The 27,386-nt window shown below is 35.2% G+C and overlaps 1 protein-coding gene across 5 annotated transcripts in view; it reads right to left on the minus strand.

Annotated features, from left to right (window-relative positions):
• Window positions 1–27,386, minus strand: part of Lekr1 (leucine, glutamate and lysine rich 1) — a 193,518-nt gene that overhangs the window by 61,624 nt on the left and 104,508 nt on the right. For 4 of the 5 annotated variants that reach the window (XR_012448063.1, XR_012448062.1, XM_074073918.1 and 1 more), the window contains one exon: window positions 6,684–6,765. Coding sequence is in view for 3 of the 5 variants with exons in the window: in XM_074073918.1 (XP_073930019.1) it covers window positions 6,684–6,765 (82 nt within the window). In the remaining 2 variants the exon portion in view is untranslated. Of the gene's footprint in view, window positions 1–6,683; window positions 6,766–23,330; window positions 23,444–27,386 lie in introns of those variants that run through there. The other variant, XM_074073920.1, reaches the window with a different exon arrangement.

The raw sequence follows: 27,386 nt of genomic DNA on the forward strand, positions 1-27,386 counted from the left end.
TGACCAAAAAAAGCTATCTTCCCAGGAATGTCATTTTAATCAGTCTTCTTCCCCATCACATGCATTCCACTGGGGCTATTTTCTATTTTTGCATTACTTAAATTACCTGAGCTTGCTACTATAATATCCAGTCCTTGCGCACAACAGTTCTGCACATAATCAGCTATCAATACACATTCTGTCTGAATGAATGGATCAAACAAGCCTACCCTATTCAAGTTAGGATCATGTGATAAGCAGAGCTACACACTGACACTGGAAAGCCACAGGCCACCTTCTGTTTGTCAGACAAAAAACTCTCACAAGTGAACTGGTAAGAGGAAAATTAGAACATTGACACTTATATCTCAATAACAGAGAATGCTCCAAGAACAATTTGGCCAACTGCATCAGATGTTGCTGAGAGGACCAGTTAAAACTTTCAAATTAGTGATGAGTGATGGTTGTAAGCTCATTGTTGCTCAAATTATTAGGTAAGGGAGGAGAGAGGGCTGTTAATGAAAGTATATGTTACAAAGGTCCCTATGTTAGAAAATATATTTTGTATAACCATTTCAGACATAAAATAGGCCCCTCTTCTCTGTGGTTTTGCTCTTACAGTTTGTTAGCCACAACAGTCCAAAAATATTAAATGGAAAATTCCAGAAAAATAAACAACTTGTAAGTTTTCAACAGCGTGCAATTCTGAGTACTGTGATGAAATCTTCCCTTCTCCCACTCCATCCCACCCAGGGCACAAATCCTGTGTAATCACACTAGACACACTATTCATCTTTAGCCTTCTTGGTTCCTCCCAGTTATCAGATCAACTATTGTAATATCACAGTGCCTGTGTTTAAGTAACCTTCATGTAGTAACCTAAGGCTACATCATAATGCCTCTGTAATTCACCTCACTTCATCACAAAGGCATGGCATCATCCCATAAGAAGGGGATAAGTACAGTATAATAAGATATTATGGGAGGGACCACATTCACATAACATTTGTTACATTATTAAAATTGTTCAACTTTTAATTGTTCATCTTACTGTGCCTAATTTATATATTAAACTATTACAAGTATGTGTGTATGGCAAAAAAACAGTATACACAGGGTTGAATCCTATTGTCATTTGCAGGTAAAAGATTGTAACTGGAGAACATTATCTTAAGTGAAGTTAGCCAGGTCCAGAAAAGACATGTCACATGTTTTCTCTCAGATGTGGAAGATAGATCCAATACAGATGCAAGCATTATATATACATATAAATATATACAGAACATGTTTCCAAAAGTGGGACTGTTAGAGGACACTGGTGTGGGGAAGAAAAGAAAGATAGTGAATAATACTGACAACACATCTGTGTAGTACAAGACACAAACATGCTGAAAACTGTTGAACAATAGAGGGTAAGGAGAAAAAGACAAGGAAGAGTAGTGGGTTTAGACTGATTTAAGCATAATATATTTACAGGTAAAATACTAAGGCAATATCTTCATTGAACAACAAACAAGGACACGAATGTGAAACAGGTCATGTAAATAAAGAGGATAAAGTATGTACTGTATGAATATGGAACATTGAATCTTTGATGTTATTTTAAAAAGGGGAATACAGTAGGAGGGAGAATAATGGAGGGCATGAACCAAACTAGAGTATAATATATGAATATTCACATATATGGAATATATATATGGAAACCACCTGTATTACTATCATATACTAATAAAATGTTTAAAAATGTGACTTTTTAGAGCTCCTATAGACCAAAAATCAGAATATATTCTGAAATTGAGTCTAGAAATCCTGAAGTTGTATCTGTAGGGAAGGTCATACTATAGTATTTGGTTTTCACAAGCTCTCCGGGATTCTTACACAGATCTGAGAACTACTCTTCTCATGGTCCCACTTCTTTGTTTTGGTTTTAAATGATTCTGAGGAAGATCCTGCCCCCACCACAAACAATTGGCTTTCCTTTGGGTTATTCTTCCACAGAGTTGACCCTTTTACTGTTCTACGAATTATCTTTCAGAGAGTTCTAAAAATTTCTCATCATTTATAGCAGTCCTTCTAAGCCTGTTTACCTATCTTTATCTTGAAATATATGTGTATTTCGTATCTATATGACAGTAGTAAAAGTATATTTCATGTCTATCTATTTATTTAAAAGTAATAAAATTATACTTCATAGCCTTCATGGCTTTCATTATTTCAGGATGGCCTTTCATCAATCTAAATATTATGATATTAAAAATAAAATGTGTAGAAAGTTTCATCATCAGTTTTTCAGAGCTCTACCACTTTTCAGTGCTCTACCACTGAATAAATGCTACTGATTATCTTCTGAACATTCACTATAGTTTTCTTCTTGGTCACCAGAGTCCCCATTACCATCTACTCTCAGGATAAATCCTGCTAGATCGAAGCTAATTTTGGTAGTCTGGTTCCCCTTGCCTGTGGTTCATTTAGGAGAAGGTATGTAAAGCGTTCTAGCCAAGCTGGTGGTATGGTTGAAGTGGTAGGGCACCTGCCTAGCTGCCTAGCAAGCGTAAGACGCTGAGTTCAAATCCCAGTGTTGCCAGAAGTAAATAAGAAATAAAGAACTATAGCCAAATAGCTGTAAAGAGAGTGTGTTTGGTGGTTTGGGGCATCTTTCCCCCTTGCTTTTACAGGTCCTTCCTGCATCTGGGTGACCCATTTGGATATGATGCTGCATATGGTGATGGAACTGCAGCCATCTCCTGGTAGCAAGGAACCTAGCTTTGGATTGAAGCCAGTGCTGAGGTAGCAGCATGGAGACAGAAAGAACATAAAAATACTTGGTAACATTGCTGAGCCTCTGGATCAGCTACACCTGACACTACCTTACCTCTGTTACTTGGAGCTCAAAGCATCTTAACTGATTAAAAAAACCAAAAAACCAAAAAAACAAAAACCCTCTGCTTTCAAATACATAACAATGTTTTTATAAACTGTAGAAAGTATTTTGCTACAAACCTTAGGGGGAAATCAATTTCAACCATATTTTATAAATTACCTCTTCCCCTATGTCAAAATCCAAAATTTATATATATCCAAATATCTTCATATATATATATGTGTGTGTGTGTGTGCATATATATATATGTATATATATATATATATGTATATATATATGTGCATATATATATATATGTATATATATACATATATATATATATACACATAGTATTGTATTTTTCCTTCTTTCCATTCTTTCTTTCCCTGTGTGGTGCCGGGGATCAAACCCAGGGCCTCACCATGCTAGCCAAGTATCTTACCACTGAGCTGCAACCCCCCAGTCCTAAAACTCTTTAAACAGCAAAAGAATTACATTAAGTTGAATAGGTAAAAGTCACTCCTATTCCCAACTCCCTAAAAAGTGAGGATTTAAAACATAAAGAAATGGGCAAGTGAACTAAACAGAACTTTCTCAAAAGAAGAAATTCAAATGGCCAAAAAACACATGAAAAAATGCTCACCATCTCTAGCAATAAAGGAAATGCAAAGTAAAACCACACTAAGATTCCACCTCACCATAGAATAGCCATCATTAGCAACACCACCAACAACAGGTGTTGGAGAGGATGCAGGGGAAAAAGGAACCCTCTTACACTGTTGGTGGGAATGTAAACTAGTACAACCACTCTGGAAAAAAAATTTGGAGGCTACTTAAAAAGCTAGACATTGATCTACCATTTGATCCAGCAATACCACTCTTGGGGATATACCCAAAAGACTGTGACACAGGTTACTCCAGAGGCACCTGCACACCCATGCTTATTGCGGCACTATTCACAATAGCCAAGTTATGGAAACAGCCAAGATGCCCCAGCACTGACGAATGGATTAAGAAAATGTGGTATCTATACACAATGGAATTTTATGCAGCCATGAAGAAGAACGAAATGTTATCATTCACTGGTAAATGGATGGAATTGGAGAACATCATTCTGAGTGAGGTTAGCCTGGCCCAAAAGACCGAAAATTGTATGTTCTCCCTCATATGTGGACATTAGCTCAAGGGCAAACACAACAAGGGGATTGGACTTTGAGCACATGATAAAAGCTTTAGCACACAAGGGAGGGGTGAGGATAGGTAAGACACCTAAAAAATTAGCTAGCATTTGTTGTCCTTAACGCAGAGAAACTAAAGCAGATACCTTAAAAACAACTGAGGCCAATAGGAAAAGGGGACCAGGAACTAGAGAAAAGGTGAGATCAAAAAGAATTAACCTAGAAGGTAACACACACGCACAGGAAATCAATGTGAGTCAACTCCCTGTATAGCTATCCTTATCTCAACCAGCAAAAACCCTTGTTCCTTCCTATTATGGCTTATACTCTCTCTACAACAAAATTAGAAATAAGGGCAAAATAGTTTCTGCTGGGTATTGAGGGGGTTGGGGGAGAGGGAGGGGGTGGAGTGGGTGGTAAAGGAGGGGGTGGGGGCAGAGGGGAGAAATGACCCAAGCCTTGTATGCACATATGAATAATAAAATAAAAAAAAACATAAAGATACCTGATTCCACATCTTCTAATTTCTAGAGGCTCAAAGAAGTTTGAGTATGTACAATAAATCTCTATTTTATTAACAAATAATTTAAGAGGTGAATTATCTGACTTCAAATTTAATTTTCCTTTTAAAAAATGGCCAGGTCACAAATTTGGCTCTGATCTATAAGACCAAAAATAGTACTTATATACAACTGGGAACTTCCTGACCTCTGAGCATCCTGAAGCTTGAGCTGTGCCCACCCTCCCAACTTAATATCAGAAGTGAAAGAGAGTAGATAGATACAGATGGAAGGACTAGAATGGGTAGAGTAGAGAAAGGTCCAGCATTGGGGACCATCTGAAGCAGCTCTATCCTTCATAACTTACATTGTTTATAAAAATTTCATGAAAGTTTATAAAAATGGGTACTTATTCCATTTTTTTAATCTTAAGAAGGCCGTGTATGGATAAGAAGCGCCAGGGTCATAAACCGACACGAAAGCATCAGCATCTCTACAATCATAACGTGAACTCTTAGCAAGTAATTAGTTTGATGGACTTCAGTGAGACAGGGTGTTTCTCCTGACTCTTATCAATTCTCATCATTCATGTCATAAGTCATGTTAAAATATAGTTAATAACACCTCAAAAGCATGTGTTAATATTAGATGGGACAGCTCTCTCTACATGCAAAGAATTATTCACAAACTTGCTCAAGAAAAATTAATTCATGCAAAAACCAATGTTTAACATCTCTGCTAACTTTCCAAGATTCTACCTATATTCTAAGTTTTGGCATGACCTCTTAGTTTAGAGTGCTAGCACTGCCTCCCTATTCCTGGACTGTACCCATTTTGAGCTCAAAGAAGTAAATGTCACACAGTAGTTGTGGTCTGTTAAGACTGCTTTCCTCATGAGGCATCCATATGGTTGCCTCATATGGATGTTATCAGAGGAAGGGGAACATGATTTTTATGACCACCATCTTGTTTCTTTTTCATGTTTCTTATCTCCCAGAAACTTACTGGGTCTGAGGGGTCTGTGTGCTGGGGATGGGAGGTGGGTGGTGGTGGAGGGGTGTCATCCAAAGACTCCCTGTTTGCCCATTCCTTCATTCCAGCCATCAAACACAGACATCTAAAGTATTATACTCACTGTACTATTAACTATGGCATTATAAAATACAAACATGTGGTTCTTCTTGTTTTTTAAAAATAAACCATTTTGGCTACAAATAATCCAAGTATACATTAATTTGATGTGATATTTTTGGATTTTGTTCTTTCTTATGTTGTTTGATATTTGATTAAACACATTGTTCTTAGGAATAGCCATGATCGACACAACCATTTAGTTGCTAAGCATACTAAATATTTATATTTCTTATGAGCTTCATTCTTCTGAAATACAGGAGTTGAAAACTAGAGCTAAAAGACTGTATGTCACACAGCAAAATAATTTACTTTTCAAATGTACATTCTATTTTAATGTTATAATTATTGATATACTGTATTTATACTGTAATTTCTGAAATAAAATTAATTTTTAAAAGAAATAGTGCTCTGGATAATTTATAAGGCCATTTCTTATCATTTTGCTTTCCAAGATTTTCTTTCTTATACAATGCATAAAATGTCAGTATTTCAAAGATGTCCAACTCTTTTTTGAACCTAAAATTGGTAATTTTTAGAAACAACTTCAATATTGTTTCTTGTGGACAGATAATGAGCAGATAAAGATTAGAAAAAAGTTGACAGAATATTTCACATTAAGTTACTGCATTTGAACAACCAGGGAAAGCATTAATATATGGATAGGTAAGTTTCTATACTTGCTCTTAGCCAAAAGGCCAAGACTCAATTGCTTAGTTTCTTATTGAGGGAAAAAAACGCTTTGTGTTTACAGGTATTTCAATAAACAATCTAGGCCAGTAGAGTAGCCAAGAAAAGCAGCAGTAGACTACTACCCACACAAGTGAATCACTGACAAAAGGGCACAGAAGGCACTTTAGGATCTTTCTAAATTCTTCATTTTGTGACATTAACAGGACAATGCAATCTTACAAGTTGTTTGATATTCGGACCTGGGGATAATGAGGTCAATCTCCAATACCACTAAAACAAATAAACGTGCAAATAAAATTTACAAAGTAGTTTTTAGAAGTTGTTTAGTATTCATTATCTTACATGAGCATTTCTTTACACTTGTCCAGCTCCATCATTGTCCGCTGAAGTTTCAACCCCAGTGCCTCCACTTGGCACTGTAAATCTGAAATGATATAATGTATTCATATCATTAGCACATTTAAGTGTTCAGCTATTTTCACAAAGTACACCATATTCTTTTAAAGTTGCCCCTCAGCTCCTAAAGAATAACGCAGCTGTCTATTGCACTTGTATGACCATATGCAACTTGTCCAAGCATGCTACGTCCTAACACCTCATAGAATTAATGGGTCTTGACAGACCTGATTTGTTGGCCTTTTTGTGCCCTTACAATCATGCTAATTTGCAAACAGCAAATAAGCTAACTTTATCACTGTTTTCAAAGGAAATTCATGTAGCTGACACACAAATGAATTTCTGATCACTCAGTTCACTTCTGAAACATTTGAATGCCTGAGAGTTCACTCTTGTGATACAGAACCAAGAAGCACTGCTGAGTCATTCAGGTAGAACTGAAATAGATAAACCATGTGCTAGGCTCACAGTCAACAATTTGTTAACTCTGGGTAGCAGCTAAAAGACATTTCAAAGACTTTCAAAGTCAAGAGAATATGGCAGGAAATTGGTTCCCAGAGTGTTGAGTTAGGGAATTTAAGAAGTGCTTGAAGAAGATTATTCACTAAACCATGTCTAATGTGTGTAGGTATGTACCTGAAACTAAAGCAGAAATAAATGGCTTGACTTATCTAAGTCCTGCCATGAGTTTGTATATAAGAACCATGAGCTGAACCTCAGCACCAATGACAACACTTTCTAGTACTCTTCAGGAATAACTTAAGGCAGGAAATAAACTTACACAGATAAATTAAATGGTTTCCACAGAAGAAGTAATTCAAAACACAGGAATTATGAAATTTCTATATTCCACCCACCCCAAGTGTTTTAATAGTATATTTTAACAGTAAATTTTAAAATCATTACTCAGTCATACCAGTACATAAAACTTCTATCAAATCTTTAACCTGCTTTCTTATCTTTGTTTTATAAAGAACCAGTCCTTAACTCAGAAAACAAATTCCTTCTACACACGTTCTGATTAGAATTTACCAGACATTTGAGATAGAGAGATGGTGGGCGTGTCTAACAAATATGCAATATAAGCCTATTTGGAATTGTCAAAAAAAAAGAATTTACTAGAAATTTGTATTAATCTGTTTATCCAGTAATTTCATATATTATTTTTAATTAATTATTTTAATTCACAAATGAAAGTTATCTTTATCATGTACAACATATTTTGAAATATACATACATTGTGGAATTACCAAACCAAGCTATTAATGTACATTATCCCATACACATCATTTTTTTGAGGTGGGAACATGTAAAATATGTTTAGATTTTCAAGAATACAAAGCATTGTTATTAAGTACAACCACCATGTTATATATAATAGAGTTCTTGAACATATTCCACATTTCTAAATGAAACATTTGTATTCTTTGACTAACATCTCATCGCACACATTATTTAATTTTATCCCTCACACTGTCACATAGGTACTAAGAGCCCCATCTTTCAGATGAGGAAAAGAATGAGGTCCTTTGCCTAGCATCTTAAAATCAGTGAATGAATCATTGGCCCCTCAAACAAGATTCAGTTATGGATTGACTAAATAGATAGTATCTGTAGAGTATATTTTTTCCATTTATCAAGTAATATCATTATAAGGAAGAAAGGAGAAAATAACCCACACATGGAGAATTTATTTTTGAATGTAACCTTTCAAAAAAGGCAAAGTTGTGAATGTTATATAGTGTGTTGCTTTGTTATTAAGATCAAGTGGGGTTGCTAACAGGTTCTATTCACACAGGTACAGCCAAAAGGTTTTGACTCACACTCTGAAGAATGAGGAGGGAGGATGTTGATGCTTAGTGATGGTACACTGTGTCCAGCCACTGAGCATGGTCATGTATCACCTCATTTCTTAGTTACCACTACCATGAATAACAGGTATACACTTTATTTTTACAGGGGTAGATTCTAAGGATCATAGTAATTATATCTTGTACAAGTTCATACAGTTAGTTAGTCTTTCTCTTTCATGCTGACTCTTGAAATATAAAAGCTGCAAGGGAATATGACATTTGTCCAAGAAAGTGCTGTTAGCATAGCTACAGGTCAGTTATCACATTCCAAGACTCTTTAAAAAGGTATACTTAAAATAAATAAGAATTACTATGTTGCAAAAAATATGTAGTAAACTAATAGACTGTCTAACTCCAAAGGGTGGTTGAGATTTTATTTTTTGAAAGTTTAAAAACCAGTACATTATAACTAATGCAAGACATTAAGCCTACCATAGTGTCATTGTGACTAATTTTATGAGACTAATGTCAGAGAAACAATTATATTTTCCTTTGAAATGACCCTTGGTGTTTTTGTCAGGATATAATCCTAAACTAGAATCTGAACTGATGGGATTAATTTTATCTTAGTACTTCTAATACAGCTATACTTAAAAACTGATTGTCTTAAATATAAACCCCAAAGAATTGGTACTTGCTATGTGGATTTTATATAATTAATTCTCAATTACTTGAGAATTAGGAGAACAGTAGATGGTAAAAATAGCCTATTTTATAGCATTAAAAATATTTTGAGCCAGGCATAGTGGTACATGCTTATAAGCCCAGCACTCAAGAGGTTGAGGCAGAAGGATCATGAGTTTGAGACCAGACTGGGCTACCTACCAAGCCCAAAAACAAAAACCAAAAAAACACAGAGTTTGTCTCCCACCCCTGCACTACTAGCAGAAGGTATTTTCTCCTCTTTTTAAAAAAAATTTTCCCTACTTTTATCTTATTATAGTAAAATAAGTCCTTGCTAAAACTTCAAAAACAAAAAGCAAAAAGTATTCTGAGGCTCACGTTTAAATATGCTTATGTATGATAGTTCTAGAATCTACAGGGATCAAAGCAAAATAAAACTATGCTACCATGATACAACTCAAGAGGAAAGGAAAAGGAAAGCTATTATACTTTTCTAATGCTATTCTCTCTGCCTACCCACCTCAATCTCCCTTTGCCCCACTGTTTCAAAATAAACTAAGCTTAGTCTTTAATCCACCAAACCCAATGAGTAGAGAAGCTGCTTCTCCAAGATTATTTACTATGCAACTTACAGCAACTTGAGTAAAAATTGGGAAAGTAAACCAATGTTTTATTTTAAAAAACAAGAACTTCAGCTAGGCATGGTTGCTTATGCTATAATCCCAGTGGCTCAGGAGGTGATGATTAGGAGAATTGGGGTGGATTGCAATGGGAGGCCAGCCTAGGGAAAAAGTTAGTGGGACTTCATCTCAACCAACAAAACTGGGAGTGGTGGTACGCTCCTGTGGTGGTTCTAGAGAGATGTAAATAGGAGGATGTAGTCTGGGTTTGGCCGTGGCAAAAATGCAAGACCCTATCGGAAAAATAACTAAAGCAAAAAGGGATGGGTGTGTGGCTCAAGTGACAGGCTCTGAGTTCAAAACCCCAGTACCACTAGAAAAACAATAACAATAAAAGAAGAACTTCTGAAGGCTGTCATGTGAAGTAAACAGAAACAGAAAACATTAATGTCAATAAAGAAACCATTTTATATAAGCAGAGAAGACATTACAGAGTTGAGAAAATAAAGTTCATAATGAATAATCCATAATGTAAAAAGTCTCTTTGTGTATAATTGGCAGTTGATTAATATATTTTCATGGCTGTTTTTCTTCTTTTTAAACTTTTGGTTATACTTTCTGCAATCAAGAAGTGCTAAGATTTATTATTTCAAAAACAAAAAACACAACAGACATATCTTTGTGGTTCTGAATGAGGTACAAGCATCCTACGGGTTTATTATAGGTTCTGGTAGACTAGTAGGGTCCCTTTGTTTTCAGAAGCAGTGTGCCCAGTTCCTGTCCTTAATAAATAAAGGAACACAGTTAGGATAAGCAGTAGAGAGATTAAGCCACCTGCACCAAACAGCTCCTTCAGTTTCTGAGGCAAGGAGTTTTTTAAATAAGTGTATTGTTCTGTGCAGTCCTTCTGTATAGTTAAATAAATTCAGCTTCAATTTTCCGTCATTCAGCATGACATTGGATTATGAGGCAAAAGGCCCTGAATGCCTACAAAAAGAAAGGAAGCACTGGCTTTAAACACCATGCAGATGTAAGGCGGAACCCATGGAAACAATCCAAAATTTACAACAGCACAGTCTACTATGATGTGACTGCATTCTTTGCAGATATTAAATAAGAAGCAAATGATTTTAAATGAACAAAACAAAAACGAGCTCTTAGCCTCTCTTCATACGAAGCCAGCTGCTTGCTGGATAATGTTACATAGGCATCAAATTTGGGGTAATTAGTCATTTAAGAGAATCCTGTTATTCTGAAAGGTTTCTAGAAACTACAAATAGAAAAGGTATTCATAGTTAACTATTTTATAGGAAGATATAAAATTTTAATAGTGACCTGGAAGGCATATTAAATTAATATAATGCTTGAGAAAACAATAAATAAGATTTTTATAGTAGAAAGATATTTTAAGCTCAAAATTTTCTTGTAAACATCAAAATGTAAAAATATGGTCCAAAGGGCTATTTGGAGGAAAATGATTCAAGGTTCAAGCAGCAGAATGGAAGAACAATGGGAGAAATGGTAGCACCCAGAGACTTGAATAAATTTTTTTTAATGAGGAATTGAAGGTTGTATTTTTTTAATGGTAGAGATAACAGAAGACAAGGAAAAACAAACTCTCAGTCCTCTAACACACACTAACCCAGGAGAGTTTAGAGGTCGAGTACATGAGTTCTAAAACCAGACTGACTAATTTCAAATCCTGGCTCTACTTGCTTCCTACTAGCTATCTGTAGGTGGTTACTATTGTACAGGACTCTATCCATTAAAAGACTTCATAGATGTAAAGGAGAACAGTGACAGGCACACTGAGAGCACCGCCTAAATGCCAACTATTACAGGTAGTGGCGTTAGGGCCACTCCTCCATTTCTGCTCTGAATTTCATCACTTCTCACCTGAGGATCTTATTTTGCACTTGGGCCTGGAGTCACCAGTGGTTCTCTTTGTATGACAGTGTAAAAATGGGGGTTTTCACTATGTGTTTTCTTTCATCTAACAATCTATATGGTAACTATGGCAAAATGTTAAAACTTGTTAAGTATGGGTGATGGGTTCACACACATTATATTACTTTTTGTATTTGAAAAATTTTATAGCTGCTTATTGTACAGAGAAGGGCCTTGTTTTCACAGGGGTCACAAATACTACCATGTTGTATACTAAGGAATCTAATCAACTCTGTTTGGTGTATCTGTGACATAAGGAATGGGACTAGATGAAGTTGAAACTGCAATTAAAAACCCATTTGCTCCTCTGAACAGGGAGTAAAGAAATTTAATTGTAGCTGGATAGGGATATGCCAGCAAGGAGAGTTGTTTTGAAGATGGGTGACACTGATCGTGTTCATTTGAATTTGAGAATGATACTTTCTACAGGGTAGCCAAGCTTGCCAATTTAATGTATGTCTTCTAACCTGCATCTTATGTGTGGAAAAAAAAACTGTACTTTTTTTGTAAGTGTTTAAGAAATCACACAAATTGTATTAGGCTACAAATCTCATGAACATTACAATTTTGAGACACCTATATAGCTACATATCTAGATAAATGGATATGATTCATTCCTTTCTGAGTGCTATATTTCATTGTGTACATATATCACATTTAATTTATTCAGTCCTATAGTGATGGAAAAAAAGGTTGCCTGAAACTTTGTGTTGCCACAAATAACCATGCAAAGAAAGGTTTTTTTAACTCATTTTCTTGTGTGATTTTGGGAGTTTTTCTGTAGCATATCCCTAGAGCTGTATTAAGCATAGGTGTGATGTCACTGGCATATATATATTTAAATACTGCCAAATGATTCCTAGAATGGCCCTAGCTAAGGTCCATTCCCATCTCTCTTAATTAAACTTCCTGCTTTTCTAATAATCATTAGAAAGAGCTATTTTTCTAACTTTTGCCAATCCAAAGGGTACAAACTGGTGCCTCACTGTTGGTTTAACTGCAGTTATGCTGAGCATCTCAACTGATACTCAGTCATTCATGACTCTCTTTTTTTTATAATTTGCCTTTTCCCCACTCTTTTTTCTATTTGCTCCAATCAAGATTTCTTCTTCACTCCTCTACAGAAACAGTTCTTTTGAAGATCATGAAGGACCTTCTATATTGGCAATTCTAAAATTTAACTCTGTTCTTACTACATTCAAACTCTTAAAATGCAGTTGTTTTCTCCCTCTTTTTTTTGGTGGTACAGGGCTTTGAAAAGCCTACTAGACAGGCACTCTCCTCTGCTTGAGCTACACTTCCACTCCTGTTTTCTCCCCTCTTGGTAACATTCTGGCTATTGTTTCTCAGTCTGTCTTCAGTGCAGATTCTCATTCTTAGAACCATTCTAATTGCTGGGAGGCACCAGGGGCTCCGTCCCTAGCCAACCATCTGTATTATCTTCAAAGGTGATCTCACCTTAGCTCAGGCTTTGAGCACATCTATACATGGGTATCTTCCCCCATTATCATCACAGCTAACAGAGTAGTTACTATTGAGCAGGCACTACAGCCTCAGTGCTTTATACTTGTTGACTCCTCACAAAATGTAAATTCTGTGAGAGCAGGAACCCTATCTGCTGTATTCAGTAGTACCTGAGATATGAACGTGGCTTTAAAAGTAATCATTAAAAAAATAAAATTCTGTAGACTTTAGAAATAGGAATTCCAGCAAATAAGCTTAAAATTAAGTACCTAAGATCAAAATACATGGAACAGAAATAGCTACACAGTTTTCATTTACATTATATGCTATGTATCTTGGTGTTAACATGCAACTTTCTTATAGTCATATTATTTTACCTCAATACACTCTAATTGAGCACCTACTTTATTTATAGCTAAGTTCCATTCTATTTAGGTTATATATATATATATGTATGTTTTATATATATATATGTATATATATATATACATACTTAGATATACTTAGATAAATTACAGTCAAGTGCTTCATTTTTGCCTTGATGAATGATAAATTGTTTTAAATAACAAACCAGTAAGTCCTTTAAACTAAAGTCTGCTTTATTTTTCACCATCTTAAATTATCTTATTTAATTAGATGTTAATTCATTATGCAGTTGAAATTGTGGAATTTCTGTCCAGATATAACTGCTCTGAATGAATAAAATCAGTTGGATGCATTAGATTTAATCTTTATCTCACCTGAAATTTGTATTCAAAGAAGAAAGTTTTGCATATATAAAAATACATATCAATAAGTTATTTAATGGTTATTCAACTATGTCAATTCCAAATTAACATATTTTAACTTTAGTGAACATTTTACGAATCTCAGATGGTGATGTAGCTACTTAGAAAATTCATTTTACTTTTAGGATTTATTTTTCAGAGGTTTGATTCATATCTATTTTGAAACAAGTATTCCTGAAGTATATTTAACATTTTCTGCATTATGCCAGAAGGGACTGAAATAACATTTAGAGATTTTAATAAATCAGATGCTGGAACAGGTGTGGAAATACAGCTAAAAAGTTGCAATTCAGTACAGATGTAGTTACATTTAAAACCACAAAGTTATTTGTGGGGTGTGGGGGCAGCAGAGGGTATAGTGTAGATGAAATCAAGCTAAGAAGATAACCAGAATATTTATAGAACTTATAAATGAATTATATTCTAATATTAAGGATCAATATAAGGAAAGGGTATAGGAGGGTGAATATGGTGGGAATACTATGTACACATGTATGTAAATGGAAAAAAAAGACCTGTTGAAACTGTTCCAGGAAAGAGGGGAGGAGAGGTATAAAGGAGAATGATGGAGGAGGTGAATTCAACTACGATATATTGTAAGAATTTTGTAAATGTCACAATGTACCCCAGTACAATAATAAAAATAAATTTAAAAATTTATTGTTCATGTAAACTTCAGAATTGTTCATGTAAAATGTATCTAAATTTTCTATTCATATTTATTCTAATATTAAACCAACCTCATATTGCAGGAAATAACTATAGTTTATAGAGGCTTATAAAATATGGAAAATTCTCTAAGTGTGGCTAAGAAAGGAAGTCTTATGTTCCAGTTGTATTTCTATACTGATTAAATTATTCAACCACTCTCCCTACTATCAAAATGAATATAATACTTGATTGATCTCATAAAGAACAAGTTCTAGCAGATTTAGAAAATTTTCTGAATGCTTTAGAGCAATATTTTGCTTTCTGTTGAATCTGTACATATAATCACATATATTCATAAATTACAATGAGATTTTTTTCAAGGCTGGAAAATACTACCAAAAGATGTGGACAGCCCAGAGTGAACTGGGAAAAGACAGGGACCTGTGATGAAATGAACAGAATATTAACTGAAAACGTTTATGATATAAAAGAAAATAACTTCAGTGTTAATAATAAAGCAAATAAATGAAAGACAGAGAAGTTCAGATCTAAAATTGAAGACAATTTCCAATAGTCACAAAACCACATGGACATCAACTTCCTTGGATGAATCAATGTTTTAAGGTCAGAGCATTTGCAGAGATTCCTGTATGCAGGGCAGATTCTATGCAAGACTGTGAAGGAGGTGGAGTGCATCTTCAGCCACAGAGAGTACCAGTTCTTTCCACACCCTTTTTCTCTGTGCTTGCATGGCAGTATAGCAGGCAAAGGGCATAGTGATCTACAAAAGAGTGCTTTTATGCTACAAAACTACTTCAAGCTAATTACATTCTAAAATAAATTTTACCATAAAATTATGTAATGTAAAAAAAGCAAAAATAATTTTTTATAATTTTAAGAGTGAAGAGTTTCTCATACAATATTCACAGATATGTAAAAAAAAAAGTAAGAACGTTTAAGCCAGACATGGAGGTTGATGCCTTTAAGTCTAGCTACAGGGAGGCAGAAATTAGGAGGATGAGGGTTCAAGGACAGTCCAGGCAAAAACTTAGCAAGACCCCATCTCAACTAATAAAAAGCTGAGCATGGTTATGCTCCCTTGTCATCTATCTAAGCTACACAGGAAGCATAAGTAGCAGTATCCAGGTTCAGGTCTTCCTGGACATGAATGTCAGACACTATTTGAAAAACAACTAAAGTATAAAGGGCTGGGGGAATGGCTCAAGTGATAGAGCACCTGCTTAGCAAGTGCAAAGCACTGAGTTCAAACCCTAGTATATCAAAATATATATACTTGAATATAATACATATTAATAGAAAAAAATGAAAGCATCTACCAAATAACAGGGTAAGACTAAGTAATTTATGATTGATCCAAACAACAGAATAGTTCCATGAATATCTTTGATATGGAAAGATTCTGTAATAGGGACAAATGGGAGGTAGAGATTATAAAACTAATACATTATCTTTACAGGTATATGTAATATTTTAAAAATTAAGACTGTAAGGACACACATCAAATGTTCCTAACTCTATCTGAACATTGGAATTTCTCCATGCTATTAGAAATCAAGTTTTCACTTTTCCAACTGGAGCAAGAGTTCAAAACGAACCATAAAGACTGGTTAATTACCACAGGGAGCTCCCTCTGGAAATTATACCTTGTAGGTGGGGTCTTAGGGGACACTGTTCATAGACTTCTTCATCCGCCATACAATAGATAATGCTGAAGTCTTCTTCAGCACCCATTCTAAGAGCAGACAGACAACTGCTACAGCTAACCAAGGCTGACTGGAAGATAAATTAATGGAGGTAAATGGACCTTTTGACTAAGAGAAATTAAAAATTATTGTTTTCCTTTGTGATTAAAATAGCATTTAAGGAAATTCTAATACTTTTAACCTACAATCATTTGGTTTTCTGTCACATCAAGAAAACCTCTTTAAAATGCAATTTAAGCAGGAAGCTTGGTTCAAGCTAGTAAGCTTGAGGCCCTGAGTTCAACCACCAGTGCTACAAATAAATAAATGCAGTTTAATATTTTATACTTATATGGTTCTTTAGGCGTTACTTCATTTTATCTTGCTTTTCTCCTAATGCTTTGAGACAAGTATTCTCCCACTCCCCTTTTTTTTGGTGGTTGGCAGTACTAGGGTTTGAATTCAGGACCTCACACTGGCTAGAGAGGCACTATTTAGTCACTGAGCTATGCCCCCCAGCCCATATTGCCATCTTATAGATGAAGTAATGGAGTCAAGGAAATTAATTACTTGTCCAAAGGGCCTAAAAAAAGGTATTAAACAGCTCCATAAAGCAGAAGTGTTTGTCTACTGAATCAGTATTTTCTTTCCAATTGGACCACATCACTCATTTTGACTATTTTTTTGCTTTACTAAAATAGCTACTGCTGGATGCTTGTGGCTCGTACCTGCAACCCTAGCTCCTTGGGAGGCTGAGATCAGGAGGATTGCAGCTTGATGCCAGTCTGGGCAAACAGTTCTAGAGACCTCATCTCCAAAATGACCAGAGCAAAAGGGACTGGAGGTGTGGCACAGTGGTAGAGTGCTTGCTTTGCAAGTGTGAAGCCCTAAGTGAAAACCACAGTCCCACTAAAATTAATACATATATAAAGTAGCTAGTAATGAAGGAATGCAGGACTCATGCCTGCTACAGCATAGATGACAGGCACAAGCTTATGCTAACACACAAAAGACCACATACTATATAGTTCCATTTGTATGAAATGCCAGGCTAGGAAAATCTTCAGAGGCAGAAAGCAGATTAATGATTGGTGGGGGAGGGGCAGGAATGTAAGGGGAGTGACTGCTAATGGCCTCAAGGATTCTTTTTTGGGGTGACAGAAATGCTCTAAAGTCAGATGGTGGTAATGGCCACACACTCTGCAAATATTCTAAAAACCATTAAATAGTACACTTACATGAGTGAATTTTATGATACGCAAATTATATCTCAATAATGCTGTCTTTAAAAAAATTCAATTAGTATGTTGAAATATTACATGCAAAAATAATTTCATTAAAGTATCTCTATATTATTTATTTTACCAAACAGCACACTGAGAGAAAAAAGGTTCGAAGCTTTTTTACTTGGAATAAAATTTGGAGCTTGGTCAAATAAATTTAAGGATACCAATGCTGAAATGATTTATCTGAACCCTGTCTTCCAATATTTGTAATTGCTGACAAAAAGTAAAGGACACTTTATTCTACCAGGTGGAAGGAAAATCATTTAAGTGGACTGATTTGTGGGTCACAATGACCTCTGAGAGAAGTATTATCAATCGAGATAAATTGTGCATTTTGGAAGTAATATTAGTGGGAGCTAAACATAAAATTACAAAACTTATATAAACAAATCTTTTAAAGGGGACTAAGAATTAAGTCTCCAGGTTTTTATTTTGTATGTTTACTTTCTTATGAAAATTAAATTTTATCATTAAGGATTAGGCTGATATTGACAATTCATCATTTATTCTTATATCACCATTAAACTAGAATTAATACATATATTTAAATTTTTGAGCACCTACATCTCAAAGAGAAATAAAGGTAAAATATGGGAAAAATAAAATTGAAAAACTTTTAATGTAAAAAAGATAATCATAAAAACTATATACTTGATTCAAAGTTGAAATTATTCAATGTTTTAAAAGAAAATAGTAACAAAGTGTGAAAACGTGATTTTTATTTAATTTTGGAAACATAAAGAACTAGCATCAGAGTTAGAAACACATCATAGCACATCAGAGCCTGGAAGGGGCTTCCAAAGTCTTAGGCCAATCCGTTGGTTGCCTGGTATAGACACTCCTGAGGACAGATGTGTGCCAGAGTAACCTAGCTAATGGATGGCAACAAGCCTACAATGCTTCTAATTACTACAATATTGGTGAGGCAAATAGGGGAGGGAGGAGTTAAAAAACCCAACAGAAAGATAGTTACATAGTTTAAAATGGAGAAAAACGAAGTTTATTATAAAAGTAAGAGATATAAAATACTACACAACATTTAAAACATATTTAAGGAAAGACGATAGTGATAAAATATTCAGCACAAAAGTTCACATTACAAATATATTTCATGTTAGTCAAAAAAAGAGTGTAACATATTACTCATTTGTTAAGAAAGGAAACCTAAGAGGAAATAAGGAACAACTAAGAATGTGAATAACAGGCCACAGAACAGCAATTCAAATGAACTGGTTTTTTTTTTTTTTATTCTGGTACTGGGGTTTGAACTCAGGGCCTACACCCTGAGCCACTCCACCAGCCCTTTTTTTGTCATGGGTTTTTTTTTTTTTTTTTCATTTTTCTTTTATTATTCATATGTGCATACAAGGCTTGGTTTATTTCTCCCCCCTGCCCCCACCCCATCCCTTACCACCCACTCCACCCCCTCCCTCTCCCCCCCCTCAATACCCAGCAGAAACTATTTTGCCCTTATCTCTAATTTTGTTGTAGAGAGAGTATAAGCAATAATAGGAAGGAACAAGGGGTTTTGCTGGTTGAGATAAGGATAGCTATACAGGGCATTGACTCACATTGATTTCCTGTGCGTGGGTGTTACCTTCTAGGTTAATTCTTTTTGATCTAACCTTTTCTCTAGTTCCTGGTCCCCTTTTCCTATTGGCCTCAGTTGCTTTAAGGTATCTGCTTTAGTTTCTCTGCATTAAGGGCAACAAATGCTAGCTAGTTTTTTAGGTGTCTTACCTATCCTCACCCCTCCCTTGTGTGCTAAAGCTTTTATCATGTGCTCATAGTCCAATCCCCTTGTTGTGTTTGCCCTTGATCTAATGTCCACATATGAGGGAGAACATACGATTTTTGGTCTTTTGGGCCAGGCTAACCTCACTCAGAATGATGTTCTCCAATTCCATCCATTTACCAGCGAATGATAACATTTCGTTCTTCTTCATGGCTGCATAAAATTCCATTGTGTAGAGATACCACATTTTCTTAATCCATTCGTCAGTGCTGGGGCATCTTGGCTGTTTCCACAACTTGGCTATTGTGAATAGTGCCGCAATAAACATGGATGTGCAGGTGCCTCTGGAGTAACAGTCTTTTGGGTATATCCCCAAGAGTGGTATTGCTGGATCAAATGGTAGATCAATGTCCAGCTTTTTAAGTAGCCTCCAAATTTTTTTCCAGAGTGGTTGTCTACATTCCCACCAACAGTGTAAGAGGGTTCCTTTTTCCCCGCATCCTCGCCAACACCTGTTGTTGGTGGGGTTGCTGATGATGGCTATTCTAACAGGGGTGAGGTGGAATCTTAGTGTGGTTTTAATTTGCATTTCCTTTATTGCTAGAGATGGTGAGCATTTTTTCATGTGTTTTCTGGCCATTTGAATTTCTTCTTTTGAGAAAGTTCTGTTTAGTTCACATGCCCATTTCTTTATTGGTTCATTAGTTTTGGGAGAATTTAGTTTTTTAAGTTCCCTGTATATTCTGGTTATCAGTCCTTTGTCTGATGTATAATTGGCAAATATTTTCTCCCACTCTGTGGGTGTTCTCTTCAGTTTAGAGACCATTTCTTTTGATGTACAGAAGCTTTTTAGTTTTATGAGGTCCCATTTATCTATGCTATCTCTTAGTTGCTGTGCTGCTGGGGTTTCATTGAGAAAGTTCTTACCTATACCTACTAACTCCAGAGTATTTCCTACTCTTTCCTGTATCAACTTAAGAGTTTGGGGTCTGATATTAAGATCCTTGATCCATTTTGAGTTAATCTTGGTATAGGGTGATATACATGGATCTAGTTTCAGTTTTTTGCAGACTGCTAACCAGTTTTCCCAGCAGTTTTTGTTGAAGAGGCTGCTATTTCTCCATCGTATATTTTTAGCTCCTTTCTCAAAGATAAGTTGCTCATAGTTGTGTGGCTTCATATCTGGATCCTCTATTCTGTTCCACTGGTCTTCATGTCTGTTTTTGTGCCAGTACCATGCTGTTTTTATTGTTATTGCTTTGTAATATAGTTTGAAGTCAGGTATTGTGATACCTCCTGCATTGTTCTTTTGACTGAGTATTGCCTTGGCTATTCGTGGCCTCTTGTGTTTCCATATAAATTTAACAGTAGATTTTTCAATCTCTTTAATGAATGTCATTGGAATTTTGATGGGAATTGCATTAAACATGTAGATTACTTTGGGGAGTATCGACATTTTTACTATGTTGATTCTACCAATCCATGAGCATGGGAGATCTCTCCACTTTCTATAGTCTTCCTCAATCTCTTTCTTCAGAAGTGTATAGTTTTCCTTGTAGAGGTCTTTCACATCTTTTGTTAGGTTTACACCTAGGTATTTGATTTTGTTTGAGGCTATTGTAAATGGAATTGTTTTCATACATTCTTTTTCCGTTTGCTCATTGTTAGTGTATAGAAATGCTAATGATTTTTCTATGTTGATTTTATATCCTGCTACCTTGCTATAGCTATTGATGATGTCTAGAAGCTTCTGAGTAGAGTTTTTTGGGTCTTTAAGGTATAGGATCATGTCATATGCAAATAGGGATATTTTGACAGTTTCTTTACCTATTTGTATTCCTTTTATTCCTTCTTCTTGCCTAATTGCTCTGGCTAGGAATTCCAGTACTATGTTGAATAGGAGTGGAGATAGTGGGCATCCTTGTCTGGTTCCTGATTTTAGAGGGAATGGTTTCAGTTTTTCTTCGTTAAGTATAATGCTGGCTGTAGGTTTGTCATATATAGCTTTTATAATGTTGAGGAACTTTCCTTCTATTCCTAGTTTTCTTAGAGCTTTTATCATGAAATGGTGTTGGATCTTATCAAAGGCTTTTTCTGCATCTATTGAGATGATCAAGTGGTTTTTGTCTGAGGCACCAACTCCAGGACTGGAGATTGAGACGGACATCCAAATTATTAAGACTGAAATTGCATTGCATATAAACTTGGAAGTTTTTTGGGTTTTTTTTTAAATTTTTTTTTTAATTTTCTATTTTCCATTTTATTTTAATTCATTTTTATGAACTGGTTTTAGAAAGGAAGCTTTTGTGATCCTTTAACACTCAATGTTGGTTCTACAGCTGTGAAGCTGGTAAAATGGCTTGTAGGAAAAGTATAAACATGCAAAGGCTTAGAATTAGACTTAAGATTATTAGTTAGAATCCATTTGTAAAGTTCATATTGGAAGTAAATTTTAAATACTTTCATATTATTTAAATAAGTTGTTTCTTAAAAACAAGACATAATTAGGAGAGATGGCTGTGTATCAATCTGCTCTTATTTTAATTTATCCAAAGAAAATCTAAAATGCTATGCCTATTATGTTAACACAATGATTTATCTGGGGAGAAGATATTCACTGTGTGTAATGTATTTTTTTTTCCTCTTCTCAAAAGGGTGACATGATTTAAGGAAAAAAATTAATAAACTGGAAAAGCCAAAATAACAGAAAATCTTACAGACATTATTCAGATAGTAACAGAAAAAATAGGCATAAATTAAAAGCAAGCAGACTCAGAAAATGAAGTTCATAAAAATTATGGAGTAAATGTCATAACATGGTAGAGAAAATAAAACTAAACAAAATAATTTGATGGCAACAAAATTGAAGGTGGAGAAGTTTACTTATTCTTAGCTCAGAGGACAAAAACCGCTATCAAGAGCTGCTAAGATGAAGAGGACCTGCGCATAAAATTGGCGCAAAGCTAGGAGGTAAAAACTTCCATGAAGAGTTGGGACCCACTACACACCAGAAGTCAAAGGGAAGACATGGCCTCTTGGCTGGTATGGGCTAGATGCTCAATAAATACTTTCCAAAAAAATAAAAGAGGAAATGAATCACAGAATATGGTTAGCCCACGGCCAACAGATGGGAACAGGTGAGTTGTAGTAGGAGGATACTGAACAGGTTAATGGATACTGGGCAGAGATAGAATTGGTGACAACAAGTAGAAAATAGGTAGTGGAGAGGAAGGGAGCAAAGGGGCAGGCTTGGAACACTGGAGGAGGGAACAACTGGGAAAGTTCCCCACATGCCCTAGGGCGGAGAAGAAAATGGACCTAGTCTGATATACAACTATCCAAGAAGAATGAGATGGAAACTGCTATTGTTCATTAATTTATAGTTCTATACCCTTCTGTATTATTCAGATTTCCATTTATGTGAAAAAAACACTAAGATAATCAACTTAAAAGGAGGACTAGTTTACTTTGGCTCATGGTTTCAGTCTCTGGTCACCTGGCTTTCTTGCTTTGGGCTCATGATAGCTCAATACAGCATGCTGGGAGCAAATGACCGAGGAGGCCTATTCACCTCATGTGGCCAAGAAGCAAAGTGAGAGACAGAAAGGGACAGGGTCCCAAAAGCTCTTCCAAGGGCATGATTCCAATGACCTTACTTCCTCCTACTAGGTCTCACCTCTTTTTTTGTTTATCTTGCTGCTTTCATTTAATTTTATTTTTGTTATCATATTATTATTGTACCAGAAGTATACTGTGACATTTATAATATATTTTATAAATGCTTACAATATATTTTAGTTAAATTCACCTTCTCCATCATTCTTTATCCCCCCCCTCCATCTCAGAATAGTTTTAACAGGTCTCATTTTTCCTTTTTCATACATGAGTACATAATATTCCCACCATATACATCCTCCTTCACCTGTTCTTGATTTGGAATGCCATCGCCCAATAGAAGAAATCACAGCTCCTTGGACAAATGGCTGATTCTAGGACTGGAGCAGGAAATGTACAAGATGAGCTTTCTTTGTAGTGCTAGAAAATAAAGAAGTATTAAAAATGACAGCACCCATATTGATGGGAATATGTTAAAGAAACACAGAAGGCAAACAAAAGAACTTCAAATAGCCAAAGCTATAAAATCTGAACAAAAAAAGTGAAGTAGTATTGGATTATAACCTAAGTTTAAAGTAAATATCCATTAACTCCTACTCATATAAATAACAAATTAAGAAATGGGGAGAAGAGGTGAATTTCCCATGCAGAGGAATTTCAAATAAGTTATAGGGATTTCTTCCCTAAAAAAGACAGAGAACTTCCTATTCAAGCCTGTACTGCATGTAGAGACTTTCTTTCAAAGAGTGTAATATGGAAAGGGAGAGAAGAGTAACTTCACTGTGAAGAAACCAGACAAGTGCTGCTGCAGGCAGTTGATTAAGATCAACATCTTAGTTGTGAATCATGTTGGTAGTATTTACTCTTGAAAAGATATAGTGAAAACTCCTCTAGGCCTCTGTACTTTTTCTTTCCCAAACCTGTAACTCTATTGTAAAAATGAGAAAAAAAAAAAACTAGATAATTCGAATAGAGGGGCACCCTACAATATATCTGACCAGTATGCCTTCAGATATCTGAGAACATAAAAAATAAGGAAAAGTTTGAGAAATTGTCACAGTCAAGAGGAGTCTAATAAGACATGATGATTAAATGTAATGTGTCATCTTAGGTAGGATCCAGAAACATAGAAAGTACATTAGGTAAAACTAAGGAAATGTGAATAAACTATGGACTTAAGTTCATAATTATTTGTCAACATTGGTTAATTACTTGTAAAACACATAGCATACTAGGCTGATATCAAGACCAGCCCTGACAAAAAGTTCACAAGACCTCATCTCAACCAACAGCCAGGGTGCACCTGTCATTTCAGCTATGCAGGAGACTGAGCTCAGGAGGATGGTGGTTCCAAGCCAGCCCAGGCAAAAAAATTCATGAGACCCATCTCAACAGAAAAAAGATGAATGTGGTGCTGTGTGCCTGCCATCCCAGATACAGTGGGAAGTATAGAATAGGAAGATTTTTGTTCAGGCCAGCCTGGGCAAAAAGCAAGTCCTTATCTCCAAAATAACCAGAGAAAAAGGACTGGAGGCATGGCTCAAGCAATAGAGCACTTGCCTCCCAAGTACATTCAAATCCTAGTGCTAACCCTCCCCTCAAAAAAAGGTACCATACTAATGTAAGATGTTAACAATAGATCAAAGCTAAGCTCCAAAACATCATCCATGAGGATCAACTATTCATACATTAGAGAATTCTACAACTATTTATATGTTTAACATTGATAGCTCCTGATGTAATGAATTCTACAAAATTATTTTTGTCTAATTACCCTTATATGTTTTTAGTGTGGCTCCATCTAGCTAGAGATAGCTTCTACTTCCCAAAGTTTCCTGGAATCTACAACCTTGGGGCAATCCCACTGAAGCTATTCCAGGTCAGGCAAAATATCCAGGATATAGAAGACTTTTAATTCTCTAAGGCACACGAGAGTAATTCTTATGCAGAGCTTGCTATATCCCTGTCTTTTCTAGCTTATAAAATCAAAACTTCAGATACCAAGTTGACATATTTCATGTCACAGGTATAAGATACTCAATTGACTATAACTTTCATACACTCACAGTTAAGAATTGATTTGTTCTTTCTTATAATACACTCACTAGGAAGAAAGCATTTGAGGCTTCAGAATCTTAAAATTCTAAGTTAGCTAGTCTAACTCCCCTCAAAACTTGGAAATCCTTTAATAATATACCTGAAAGTTGGACATCCAGACTCACTTCTTTATAAGGTAGTCCCATACTATTAAAAGGTTCTATTAAGAGAGTTATTTTCTAAAAAAATCTACTTCCCTAAAACTCTAAATTTTGGGTTTTAGTTGGGCTAATTGGAAAGAAGCAGACTAAAGTTATTTCCTTTTCTACATGGAAGCCCATTAAGAAATGATAGCACTTTTTATTATAAATGTTATACATTTACAGTTCCTACAAAAGTCCTGAGTAAATGATTTCCAGGTTCCAAAATGCCAATTTCCATTGGAAAGAGTATTCAACACTGTACACATGGTTTCAGTTATAAACCAAATATCAAATGAAATGTGACATTTAATTCTTTTATTCTGGGCTTTGTCGTGCATATTGCCTCTTTGTTACTTACTAGTTTTGTAACCTAAAGCAAATTACTTAACTTGACTAAGGCTGGATTTCTTCACTAGTATCAAGAGGATAATAATAATAATTATACTTAGTCTTAGAGCTATTTGAGAATTAAATGTATGTCAATGCTTAGCACAGTGACTGGCAAATAGTTATCTTTCAGTAGGTGTCAACAACTATTGTGCCATGTGACATGGTGGGGAAGAGAGCAAGCATTTGAATTGGATTGCCTAGGTACAAAGCCTGGTTTCACCATTTACTTGCTTGAAGAAATTTGCAAGGATTTTCAAGTAGAGAATTTTATTTTAGTTCATATTTTAAGGGAAACTTTTGTAAGAATTGATCATGTACTCAGCATAAAACAATGCTATTAATTTCAATTTGCTAATATTTTGTGGAAATTTTTACATCAATATTCATAATGTAAATAAGCCTATAATATTATTTCATTTAATATCTTTGTGTGATTTTAATAACAGGGTTACTCTGGCCTTGTAGAATGAGTAGAGAAACAGACCTCAGTTTTTTGTTGTCTCAAAAATATGTAATATTAGGATTTCCTGTTCCTTGAACGTTTGGTGGAATTTGCTTAAAATTAAAAAATCTCGTCCAAGGTACCCCAAACACAATTTTTAATCTTTTCATTTGGGAAAATGGAGGACTAGAAAAAAATAGGATTCACCTTTCAGAAGGAAACACGGGAAAAACTTAGGACCCTGGATTTGGGAGTGATTTCTTGGATATAACACCAATAACACAGAGAACAAAGCAAAACCAAAGAAATGGTACTATATCAAACTTTAAAACTTCTGTGCATCAAGGGAGACAATCAACAGTGTAAAAAGCCTACTTATGGGATTGGAGAAACACATATCTGACAAAATGTTAATATCCAGTATTTATGAGAAATTCTGTAAGTCAAGAACAACAAAAAAACCAAATAACTGGATTTTAAAAATGGGCAAAGGACCTGAACAGACAATTCCCTAAGAAAGATACGCAAATAACCAACAGAAAATATTGTTGGTGAAGATGAAGAAAATGGAATCTTTACACACTTTAGGCGGGAATGTGTAATGACATGGCCACTGGGGAAACAATACAGACATTGCTCATGTGACCCAGTCATCCCACTTCTGGGTATATATTTCAAAGAATTCAAAACAAGGTTTGAGGAGATATTTGCTTCCCCATGTTCATCACGTCATTGTTTGCAATAGCCAAGAGGTAGAAGCAATCCAAATGTCTAGTGACAAACGAACGAATAAAGAAAATACGGTGTTTACAATGGAAAACTATTCAGCCATAAAAAGAAGGAAATCCTGACATATATGCCAGTGTGGATGAAACTAGGTGACACTATACTAAGTGAAATAAGACAGACACAGCAAAAACTGTGTAATCTCGCTTAGATGTAGAATCTAAAAAACCCAAACTTACAGAAACAGGGGAGAGGTGGCTGCCAAGAGTAGGAAGGGAAAGAAAATTAGTGTTATCAGGTCTGAAGTTTCAGTTCTATATGCCTATTGCAGAAAATACTTTTAAAATACTGAACTGCAACACTTAAAAATGCTTGAAATGGTAAATTTAATGTGATGTTTATTATCACATTATAAAAATGTGATATTTTCTTATAAAATTATAAAAAATACTATAATGAATGGTTGCATATTCAGCACTCAGTTTTTAAAGCCTTATTTCATAAATTTTTAAGTTTTAAAAATGAAATATTAAAAATGGAAAGTAACTTTGGATTCACCTTACAT

Source organism: Castor canadensis, chromosome 5 (genome assembly GCF_047511655.1).
Source record: "Castor canadensis chromosome 5, mCasCan1.hap1v2, whole genome shotgun sequence".
Lineage (NCBI taxonomy): Eukaryota > Metazoa > Chordata > Mammalia > Rodentia > Castoridae > Castor > Castor canadensis.